General features: G+C 32.8%; 1 protein-coding gene and 1 long non-coding RNA gene across 3 annotated transcripts in view; one reads left to right on the top strand and one right to left on the bottom strand.

Moving 5' to 3' along the window:
- Positions 1–12666, bottom strand: part of LOC123523842 (peroxidasin-like) — a 74050-nt gene that overhangs the window by 28229 nt on the left and 33155 nt on the right. For both annotated transcript variants that reach the window (XM_045301562.2, XM_053539502.1), the window contains exon 2: positions 742–813. In XM_045301562.2, coding sequence (XP_045157497.2) covers positions 742–813 — 72 coding nt within the window. The remainder of the gene's footprint in view (positions 1–741; positions 814–12666) is intronic.
- LOC128555824 (uncharacterized) lies at positions 11634–12074 on the top strand. The gene is made up of 2 exons (XR_008370371.1): positions 11634–11760; positions 12034–12074. It is a non-coding gene; the product is annotated as an uncharacterized LOC128555824 (long non-coding RNA).

Below are 12666 nucleotides of genomic sequence, written 5' to 3'. Positions count from 1 at the left end.
CAATTTGAAAATAAAATATAGCGAGGATAAATATTTATTTCCTACTTGTCGACTTTTGTCTTTTTCCCTTTGATTTAAAACAAAAGCACTAGAATGCACTTTTGCAAGTGCACTGATGATGTTTTGACATATAGAAGTCACTAAGGGTAATCTTGTGTTACAGATTTTCACATAAATATACAAGAATACAAGTAACATATTGAACAATATATCATGAGTGCAATTTTACAGCCTGCTTTGAGTTCCCAGTTCTACTGTTCTATATTCAACAGAAGTAATGACTTAGACAGGCCATTATAATATTATGTTATGCCCAATATTTATACTTGAAAAAAAATGAAGACTTTCCGCACAATATCTAAACATAAGATAAACTTGTTTGTCGATTTGTAAAAACAGTATTATGTGCTAGGTTAAAAATAGGAAACACTTGATAGATATGTAAAAATATATAAATTCCCGGAAACACACCGACCGCGAAAGTCCGGGTTTAGCAGTATATATACTGCCATTAAAAACTAACAAATGATTGCTAATACATAACATTTGACAGCGGATGTAACTGTATAATTATAAAGAGTAAATTTATATATTTATTCAAATTAAATATATCATATGATTTTTTTTTAAATTTGAAGCTAATTTATCCAATGACAAATATTTCAATGAAAGTCGAGCATAGTACACCTTTAAAGACACAAGTAGAATAAAGACACAAGTAGAACAATGGTAGGTACTTACAGAGTATCTAGTCTTGGTATATTTCTAAAGGCTCCTCTTGGAATGTCTTTTATCACATTAAATCTCAGATCTCTGAAAAAATACAGAAAATATAATCTTAGTTTATACTAATTTGTTTTAGCTCGATTGTGATGAAAGCTTCAATCTTATTGGAACCACTCTCGATTCCGCTTTCTGGAAAACCAGTGACTGGTGACACATGAGAAGTCATGGTCGTGATCCCTGTGGGACTTGAACCCACGGCCCCTGGATGGAGCAGCCGACACCTTATCCACTAGATCACCGCTCCCCTTAAGTTGAACAGTGGTCAAAAGACTTGGGGTCAAAACTGGACTTTTATTTTTGTGTAAAGGAAACATATGAGAGCATAGGCTTTATCTAAGGCTTGACATGTGCCGTTTGGCTAAGGTTTTACAAAAGATCAAACTATTCTGTGTTTTTGAGAAATTTTCTACAAAATTATCTGGCGACAATGCACAATGGGTGTAAAATACATATATTGTATTATACGCAAGTTAAAAAAAAACAGCACACACACACACGCACGCACGCACACACACACACACACACACACACACCATCTACGTATAATTATGTCGAGCAAAAACAATAAAGTTCTTTAATTAATCTTCGGAGAAAAAAGCAAATGTCATTTCTAAAGAGATTTCTCAAGAATGTGCAAATATATTCTCTCATTGAAAATACGCCTACTGTGTATTGCATTTTCTTTCATGATTAAGTGGTATACTTTCATAGAGAATTCGGTGAACAAATAAAAGATTGTTTAAACTTCAATTTGACAGAGGGGATTTTTTGGAAGTGGAGGAAGAAAAAAAATGTTATATTAAGTTTTATTACACATCACACGTAATCAAAATTAAGATAATCAAAAAAGCTTAATTACAATAAAACAAGAGATGAATACATATAATATATAAATAAATACTGAATTATTTTACAGTGGGTTTAAGAAGAATGGGTTTGATATCGATCTGGAAAGTAAATCAATCGATTCAACGCGTAACATAATTATCAAAATTTCATTTTTGATTATTATATCCGTGATATATAGTGTCATCATTTCTGCCTATAAATGTTCATACATCCTTTAAAATATACATTACGTTACAGGCTAAGTTACTAAATAAAACTTTCATTAACAGTTACCTGCTAGTTTCGTACATGTTCTAAAGGTTGTTTTATTTTATTGTGAAAGTAAAATGCATGTGCTTATTTTCAAATTATATGCTCGAGTTTGTTGGCAATTGTTTTGTCCAGAACATGTCAAAGTTGTTCCAATGACATTTCTAAACAGAAATTAACATTTATTTAACAACTGTGATACAATATTTTTTGTTGTAAACCGGAGACACTGGTAATTTAACACGATTTGAAACAGAATGAATAGCTGACATCCAACTATGTGTATTACAGCAGATAACAGAAGGGAACTATTTTATCACAGAAGTATTTTAATATTTCTCAAAATACTGCACACTACAATAATCTGAATCATTTTTATTACCAAAATGATCAAATTTACTCGTAACATTATCAAGCTAGGAAAATCCTTCAATAGGAACAACTACCAAGTCCCCATAGCATCTATTTTTTTCATACCGAAGAAGCTGAAGATGATTTTGGAAAATAACCAGATAAGTAATTATTATTCTTTTGTATTATGAAAGACATAGACTAACAAAGTCTGACCTTAGATGTGCGATTACTTTGATCATGATTTGCCTCTCGGACAAAATGCAAACATTGTAACCAGCTTAAAAAATAAATACTATTTTTATCTTCAATAAACGTATTCACCACTGAGTAAGTATTTGATAAATTGATTAAATAATGTTTAATTTAGTCCCCCATTAAATAAAATAACATTTTGATAATGGATTTACAGACGATAAAACCTTACAATTTTATGTTTTATCTAGATAAAAATAATTTTAATTTATTGCGTTAAATTATTTAATGGCCAGCTTTTTTGCATCACGACATTTCATTATGATGATATAGATACGTAAAATAATAACTGCTGATGTTTTCGAATATAGAAAAAACACTATTATATTCACCTTGCTCTTGAAGTATTAACTGATTTACTGAATGTATTTTTATCATTTAAAACATGATTTCCTAGTTCTTTTATAAATCATAACCACAGATCCGTTTGAGCAAATGTTTACATGCATGCGGTTTCGACAAAAATGTATCCACATTTGCACGAACATTAACAAGCATAACAAAATATATTGGCGCTGTAGAAATTAAAGAACAACTTGGGTAGACCCTGATAAAAGCGAAAACTCAGCAAAGCATTACTCGTCCCGAGGAAACAAAATCAAGAATAAAGGAATTAATTAAGCCATCTTTCACGACAAAACAGAAAGCGCGAGAAAACGAAGAAAAAAATGAACATTTAGACTTATTTTAAACCGATTCTCACCCCACTAAATCTGTGACGTTCTTATGCAACACAATCACAACTATTACGTCATAGCGTCAAAGATCGCAAGTGCACGATGAAAAAGAAATTCACACAAAACAGGCAAGTATTTGGTGGATGTCGTCAATGTTATAAAAAATAATTCTTAATATCGTGTTAGTTATTCACATGCATCATGTGAACTCCATGCAATGATTTTATTCAACGACAAAATCACTGTTTGGAATACATGTGTTTAACCCTTAGCCTGCTAAATTTCTAAAATGGAATGGTCCATCATTCAATCTGGACAGTACCATTTATCATTTGCAAGGGTGTTCAATGAAAATTTACTGACTGAATAGTGAACAGTGCAGACCATGATCTAAAGGTTAAACAAAAGACCAAACACTGTAATTCTGTTTAAAATGCTTTCTTGTGAAGAAAGATAACACTATTGCACAATGACTATTCAAAATATAATATATTTATTTACAATGAATTACATATAAAACTAGTATCAACCTTGAAATATGACCATTTTCAAACAAAATTAATTTGCATACCGCTACATTCAAATCTTCAAAGATTAATGCACCTATCAACATTTCTTTCATGTTTTAAATAATTATAGATTCGTTGCATTATACATATTTGTTCTGCCTAAATATAGTGCATGTTTTATTTATTAAGTTACAGCCATTTAATCTGAAGTTTTTTTTCTTTCTCTCTTTCTTTGATGAAATATGCAAATGTGTTTAATTTGAAATCGCTCCATCTTATAATTGAATGTAAATAAATAAAATGGATAATGCCTTGTCATTCCAGCGGTAACCAATATTCCTCGATGCACAACATAATAATAATAATAGTAATAATAGTAATAATAATAACAATAATAATGATAATGATAATAACAATACTACTACTACTAATGATAATGATGATAATGATAAAGCAAAAATGACAATGAAATAGAATTATACTCCCAAAACAGAAAGTAAGACAGGACTAGTCTGTTAGAATATTGGCTCGGTCTCAAATATAGACGGTTATGTTCATGCTCTGTTATTTAGAAGTCAGATCCATATTGCGTCATCAGAAATCTATCTTCTTGAACAGTGCAAAGAAACAGATCTGGCATATACATTTAGAACATTATGACGAGTAAATCTATAATTTGAAAGTAAGTTAATGAAAAAAAAAACAACGTAAGCTTAAGTTGCAATAGTATAATGATAATCATTCCTATTTCACCGGTCACATTTTCTCCCGTGTTGGAAAATTGCAACAATTGTGAAAATTGCAACGTTGTGGATAGTGGTTACTCAAAAAATGCTGCAAAATGTTCGTGTGAATATAACAGTAAAGTACAAGTGATTTTAACATGTACCATATTTACGGCAATTGTCAGAAATTGCTTTACTTTCGGCACATTGTTATATCTGCATCATTATTGTTCTTTACCCTTTACTTTTACACAGCTGTACACCAATATCCGGAAACCATTCTGTTTTGCTCAATACTAAAGGTCTTTTGTGATACATTTAATAAATAGGCATACATACATTTTTATTTGTTTTATTATACACACCCATCCTCATCCCCATCCCGAGGTTTAATTGTCTTTATCTCACTGGAGTCATTTTTGCTTATTTGTTTTAAATATATTCAACAATTTTATGTCAAAAGACTGAATATAACAAATTGCAGCATAACCAAAAATTGTCAAAATACTTCTGTAATATTCTCTTTGAACAAGATGTGTGTGTCGGCTAAATAGGATGATATACTCTACAGAGCAGCATCTAAAGACTGTCCCCATTTGTACAGTACATTTTCAAAAGAAACAAGAAAAACTTGATACATTTATATAGTATGCAAAACAACATTTGTAAATACAAATATGCTTCGTATTCACGAAACAGATTTATTAACGGAAGTATATTTTTGGTCTCATCATAGCAGATTATAGATATCGATGAAAGCTTAGACTGTTTGCCTTTACGTAGGTTTTTGTTTCAACTACTTGACTTAACCGCAACTCCTTAAATCAAAGGAAAATCGTTAAGCATGCCAATCTATTGACACACTCATATGATTTGACAGACACCCACCATTTGACGAAGAGTAATATCAAGTAGGGTGTTACTTTCTAATAAAAAAAAAATGTACTATTAGCTGCATCTCTCCTTTACAAAGGTTTAAGGAGTAAGATGAACAAGGGAAGCAGACATCAAACAATGAAACATATAAAGAACATGTGCAACTCCAGTATGTAATACGTAGAAACAAAATCCAATACAGTTTGAAATGGTAAAGCTTATTATATGAAAAGATTGTTCTTTTTACCAAATACTTTAACGAGATTTAAACAAAACGGTATCCAAATAAAGAGTTCTTGCAAGGGGGCGACTTTTCTGACCACTGACCTGCAACTTAGGGACATGGGTAGGATAATGAGAGACTTGTGAGGATGTACAGGCAAGTACGTAGTTTGAGCTACCAAGAGGTATTTTGCCGGCGGAGTCCCATTGTGTTCCTTACTGCGTTTGTTTTGCCCTTGATGCCTACTCGTCTACTTTGTCCGTGCATTTTTGTGAATATGTTTATCGTTTATACATCCATACATATCCTGTTGGGTTTTGTACTCTTTGGATATGGTTATTTCGTAAGGATCTATGTCCCTGATTGTAGAAGTAAAGTCATTTCTAACATGTAATTTTTACGGCAAACATCAGGAAATGGGTTATTTTTGTCACGTGGTGATATGAGCAGCGTTACTGTTTTCCAGCTAGTACTTTTTCACAGAAGGACACCATTATGTTCTTTTTAATATTATTATCAGTTAGTCCGATGCTTAGAGAAGAGCATACTGAGATATTGCTTGTAAAAGATCACTGCTTTCGTTTAGGCATGCATACAATTTCATTTGTTTTACAATACCTGCCAAAACCTACCTTAATGTATTTTACCTTGTAAAGTGTCAACCAGTTTTTGCTTTTTTCTTCTGTATAACAGGTGTTGATGAATGTTATCTTAACAGACATTAAAAAAAAAAACAAAATTTAGATGAATTTTGCTCACATAGGCGAAGTTTTCAATACACAGGGTGTCAAAATATTTATACAAATTCTCTCTGAACTGAAAATTCAAGACTTCTGGTTTAAGCAAATATTTATAACAAGCAGGTGCCCGCAGAAAGATCTGTTAAACGATGATATGGTCTAAACTGACTTCCTTTCTATGATATATTTTCACGCCAAGTGAAATTATACGAATGTTTATTTATACACTTGTATAGTTCTGATGCAAAATTGTTTATCAATAAAACTATAGAAATATAACAAATATCCAAGAACGGAAATACCTTTTAGCCTTATTAATAACAGAACAGAGCAGAACAGAACATAAGTTTATATACAGCTAATCTATTGTAATTGTAATATGCCTGGTCAATGTATCGCTGTATCTAGGCCCTTGACTCAATACTAGCTACTCTAATCAAAGGAAGATCCATAAGTATCTTAATCTAATGACAATTGACAAACACCCACTGGACGGATTTTATCAAGTAAAGTTTTGTTCTCTTATGAAAGCTGAAGTACTTTTAAGCACCAAAAAAATCAAATGTAACTCCAATAGGATATACAGAATCAAAGCTTCATACATATGAAAAATGGAAGTCATGACAATATATAATTATGATTTATCAAGCATTACCGAACGTTATATAAAACTGTAAACACTTGCTGATGTGCAACTATGGAATTTTGGCTGACATTCCACAATAGGTGCGTTTGAAACAAAACACTACCTTTTTAGTTTCAAATCAAATTAATATATTATAGCAAAAACAACAGAGGTTATGGTTTCTCAAATTTATCATTCAAATGAAAAACGTAAAATGTCATTTCAAATCCTTACAGATTAAATATACACCCTCACTGTAAATACACCTGGCGTATATTTCCATGTCTTTGATGAATAAATATCATGCGTTCTTTGGCATTTCAATAGACATTCTTAAACAAATCACTGAGTTTATAATCTGTTATTTACTTTTGTTTAAGGAATGTCTATAAATTTGGAATGTTGAGTGCAAACAGCTCTTTAAACGGAGAAAAAAATCGAAACTTAGTAAAAACTCATCCTTTCATGTGATTGTCTTCATTTCCAAGATAATAATGGAAAATGAGATGAATGCCATACAAATCACCAGACACTTGTATGCCACTTGTAGAATATGCGCTGTTATTACCGCGGGAATGACAACTACGCGCGATATTGTATACTGCACGCCGGTTTCCTCTTTTGCAAATACTTTAAAAATCACTCGAAGTTTTTTTTTATTTGAAATTAAGCTTAAATTCAGATTAACGTGTTCAAGATAATATGTCAAACTTTCAAAAATACTGAATATTATGTTCCTTTTACTGCAACAAACCAAATTGTCAGTCATAAAGATACAGATAGTTAAAGGAATACTGCGGTGTAGTTTTTGAATTTTTTTTACTAGAAATTGTTTGAATATTACTCAAAGATCAAAAACTTTTTCGACAGCGCATGACAATGGACAATGACGTTATTTTGATTTTTTTGCCATGACCTCCCATCATATACTTTTGGCTAGTTAATTTATTTTGTAAATTTTAGTGTTTCTGTGACTTTTCAAAAATGTGTTTTAGAGGTAAAATGGAGGAAATTTAGTTGATGATATACGATTGTCAGAAGTCGAGACAAACACTTACACAAAACTTGATTTATCTAGACATCTATATCACCCAACAGCGCAAGAAATATTTCTGACAGATAAATTATGGAACGTCGCAGCGTATAAATATCTTTCAGCTACAGTTTTTGTAAGATTCCAGGATCAGAACGTAGCGGAAAAAGTGGTTTCACAAATTTATTTTTTCCGTATGTGTTTCTAAGGATTTACACCGTAATCGTTATCTACCAGAACCTTTTCCCTGGATGTTATCAGTGAACTTTATTTATTGTATGTCTTTGGACAGATGTTTCTCAGAAAATATTTTAAATGAATAGTCTCACATAAAGTATTTAGCATCGGAACCGATACTCAAATACTGTAACTGTCACATTTTCAGACATACAATAGTATTTATTTAGCTGAAAAAAATGTTTAATTCAGATGCATTTTTTCTGGCACAAGCGTAGATTCCTAAACGTATGATATCATAATATTTTAGCACAACGTTTACTAGATTTGAAATACCAGATACTTGGTTATGTAAATATTTATTGGCACTATTGTCTTCGGAAGTAAGCAGAATAAGTATATGTTAAGACTTTCACACGCTCTTCTCGAGTGTTAAGAGGAACAATAGGCCTATTGCTTGTACACTAATATACAATGAGCTCAACGGCATGTTTTAATAAATACCGTAACTTCGTGTACATGTACCTGATACGTACATCATTTAATTTCAAAATCATACCATGTATTTGTCACGGTATAGAACTGGAATATTAAAACGGGGAGAAAATGTGTAGGCGGCCGGACAGCTCAGTCGGTAGAGCACCGGAACGGTATTCCGAGGCCACGGGTTCGAGTCCCGGTCTGGCTGCACATTTTTCTCACCCTGTGACATTTGGCACCCAACATGGGACCGTGACGGCATTACACTGGTTAGTCTCCGACGCCTGTAACTGCTTATATATAAAGTAACCGCTGAAATTCGAGGACGAATTTCAAAATGGTGGGGAAATATGTCACGGTATAGAACTTGAAATATATTAAAACGGGGAGAAAGTGTGTAGGCGGCCGGGTAGCTCAGTCGGTAGAGCATTGGAACGGTATTCCGAGGCCCCGGGTTCGAGTCCCGGTCTGGCTGCACATTTTTCTCACCCTGTGACATATTGGTCTAATTTAACATTTTTATAGCAAACTTTGACACAAGGCGAGAGAGAAATGATAAACTTTGTTGAAGCCACGGAACAGTTTCTGTAAAATACTCGAAGGAGAAGAACCTTTTCGTTCCAAATATTTTTGTGTCTGTAATCAGACATAAGTACATCATTGAAAAGAAACTAGATCTACACCTTATTTCATCTGGTCAATTAATATTTGTCTAGTCTAATACAAAAAAAAATATTGTTTATTCTAATATGCTTGTTTCTGTTAAAACACGCTTACGCTAAAATGACGTCACGTTAACGTGCGATGACGTCAATGTTTTTGTTGCGACAAAGAAAGACCGCTACTATATTTTATCTACTGTTTTGATTAAGGGCATGTTAGAATCGAGATAATGTATAGCAAAATCGTGTTTTACCTAAATGAATACTCTCAAAATCGGTTATACGTCGCCAGAATAATTCACTCGGGCTACGCCCTCTTGAAATTATTCCGCAGACGTATAACCTCTTTTCGTATATTAACAACTTTAAAACACGGTTTTCTTATACATTATTTCTTAATCAAACATATAATGTGGACTATTAGAATTGCTTAAACATGACATCAGTTTTGGGACCAAAAGTCCTTTATTTCAAACATTGTCTCTCTGCAATGTGTTCTAACCACAGGAAAACCACTAAATTTGCTCATCAAAAAAGGTTTCGATAATGACATGTTGATGTGTAAAGACAGACACTCACTGTATGACCCGAAAACACCGGGACAATCTCAAGTAGATGTTTGCTTCTAAAGTGAAAGCTTTGCACCAGATGCCACCGGTCTTAATTGCATCTATCAGTGTCTAATGTTTATAGAAAACAACTTATGGAAATAGATGTAGAGCATATGCTTCTTGCTGTGAAAGAACCTATAAAACGTAACATAACCAGGTGTGTAAATATTACATTAAACAGCAGATTTGTTTTGAAAAGTTAAAAGATGGTTACATTTCTTAACCCAGCTGACCCTTATAACGCATTCCTTAAATTTCACAATTATATTGAATTTTCCATCAAACTATATGTTTTATGTCTTCAAGCACTTCAGCATTCATCAAAAAGTAATATCCCATAAAATTGTTGAAATAAAGTCCTGACAGAGAAAGCTAAGCAAGGATTAAATATAGAAACACATGTAGCAGTATACAATTTAATGTCTTCAGAGATGATTTGACCGTTATAAAAACTACATTTTTGTAAACCTTTCAAAAGGTAACGCTTTATTGAGGTTTTCGTAGTTTGATAATTTTAATAAAAACAACGTTCAGTGGCCATTTAAATGACGAAAATATGTGAACAAAAATCACAAAATGCAATTATATATTTCATATTAATTTTCTTTTGAAACGAGTGAACAATGTACTGAGTTGCTGTTCTATCTTTTTTTGTTAAGTGTAAATGCCGCCTACATATTGTATGACGTAAATGCTCAGTTTGCCTGAAGAAAGAATCCCCTTTTCTCTATTTTTCTGTAGCTCAATATATTCTACGAATAAGTCATTCTCACTCATCTGACGTTCAGCAAATTTTCGGATACCACGGCAATCGCATTAAAAGCATTTTATTTATCTATGTTAAGGGGGCCCTTTCTTGTGCTTACATTATTTTAACAACAATCATTTTAAGGTTACGAAAAATGACAAGATTACACTATAAATTGAGATTTGCTGACAAACATGTTTTCTTTACCACATAAACTGACAAAGTAAATATGAAATAATACTATCTTCAAAGAAATGGTTTGTAACTTCTAGCTGTGTAGAAACATACGTGATGTAGGAAATTAATCATGTTTATAAATTGCGTCATCTATAATCTGTGATAAGGCAGTCTATAACGATGAATTATTAGTATTTTATGATTCTTAAAGTACATGAATTTAAATTATTTCAAACTCTTCTAAATTAACATAATATTAATATCAAAGATAAAAACTGTATGTTTTTCCTTTTTTTTTTCATTTTCCCTAGAGTTATGGTGGAACATCAATCTGACTGAAGTACTTGATCTTCTAAACGAAGATCTGAGAACGACCCATTCACATACGTCTTCTGTATATTTTGGATTTCCAGCATTGCTATTTTTATTTTAACCAATGAGACGACTTGTTAGAATGTCAAAGAGTAAGAAAAATGTGCAGTTATTCCAGGGCTCGAACTCGGGACCCCTCGATTACTAAGCAAGTGGCCTACGCCAGAGCTAACCGTCTATCTGACATATTCCGACATAAGAATTGTAAATATCAAAAGACAAGGCTACAGGTAATTTGCTAAATTTTGTAAGTTAAGCTCTGATTGGCTAGCGAAAGGGTCGCCAGAACGAGGCTATGAATAGGTCGTTCTCAGATCGTATGCGTAGCGTAATGGAGGCAGTAAACAGTTTTGAGCCGTTAGTGTCGAATTGGCCGGGGTGAAATTTACAAATAAGAGGCAATTTACGGAATGAAGTGCATATTTGAACTTCTAAATTATAATAATTGCTAGAATTGAAGTTTCAGCGGCTAGAATTGAGTTTCACTTATTTAAACAAAATCAGTTGAGTAGCCTTGATCTTGATAGTATGACGTAATGACTTGCAGGAGCGTATACATGCTTCCTCTGAGCTAGCTTAAAGTGGGGTTGTCATTTTAGCAGGGACCTCAGGAAAACTGGAACAGTGAAGAAACGGTACGGATGGCACATATATTTGAGCTTATTTTCAGATTTTACAGTGTTACTGGAGTATGGAACAGTGTAGCAGTTGGGGCTATAATTTTCAGGAAATTTTCTGCAGCGATTTAAAAATTGGCAAATTTAGCTTTTTTCGTCATCAGTTTCCGCGACCGGGAGAGCACAAAATTCAGGTCTTGTAAACAGAAAACTAGATATTAGAGATGTATTGTAGATGGTTTGTAACGATAGACATACAGTGATGTTAATGTTGCAATATCTTTATTTCAGGTGTGTGGTTACAGACTTTTGTGTGAGGTTTTGAAAGTTAGGTAGGCGACTCTAGGCTGAGGAGCTCAGAAAACTGTTTACTGCCTCCAATAGGAGATGTACTTTAGTCAGATTGGGTGGAACATTGTGCCTGCCTACATTGAAAACTAATGTATTCTTTGAGTAAATGCAATGACATTAATATCTTAGTGATTAAAATAGTATAAAGGTATTATAATATACATGTTGTTGTTTAGAAACTGAGCTAGTTTTTTTCTAATGTATGTATTCCTCCCTTACTGGAGACAAGTGAAATTGCAAACTCGCCTACAAGACAACAAACAGAGCAGCAATGCATGACTTGTAAGACTATCAACGGTGGCTTTTTATGAAGATGCCGCCTAAGATTGCATTGTTGATATACCAGGAAAAACTTATTGTTTTGAAATTTGCTGCAACTGGATGAGTTTCTACGCCAGTACTGCAAATGTACACGCTTATTAATAAATCTCAGATAAGTCTGTAAGTAAGATTTAATTTTTAGATAAAAGAGTATGTTTTACCTCGAAATATTCGACATTCGACACATGTTCACATTTCATACCACAGTGTATATATTATTATATAATCGCTAAAGCCTTGCTGTGGTATTTA

Source organism: Mercenaria mercenaria, chromosome 3 (assembly GCF_021730395.1).
Source record: "Mercenaria mercenaria strain notata chromosome 3, MADL_Memer_1, whole genome shotgun sequence".
Taxonomy (NCBI): domain Eukaryota; kingdom Metazoa; phylum Mollusca; class Bivalvia; order Venerida; family Veneridae; genus Mercenaria; species Mercenaria mercenaria.
The sequence above is the reverse complement of the archived record's forward strand: the minus strand, read 5'-3'. Positions and strand labels throughout refer to the sequence as shown.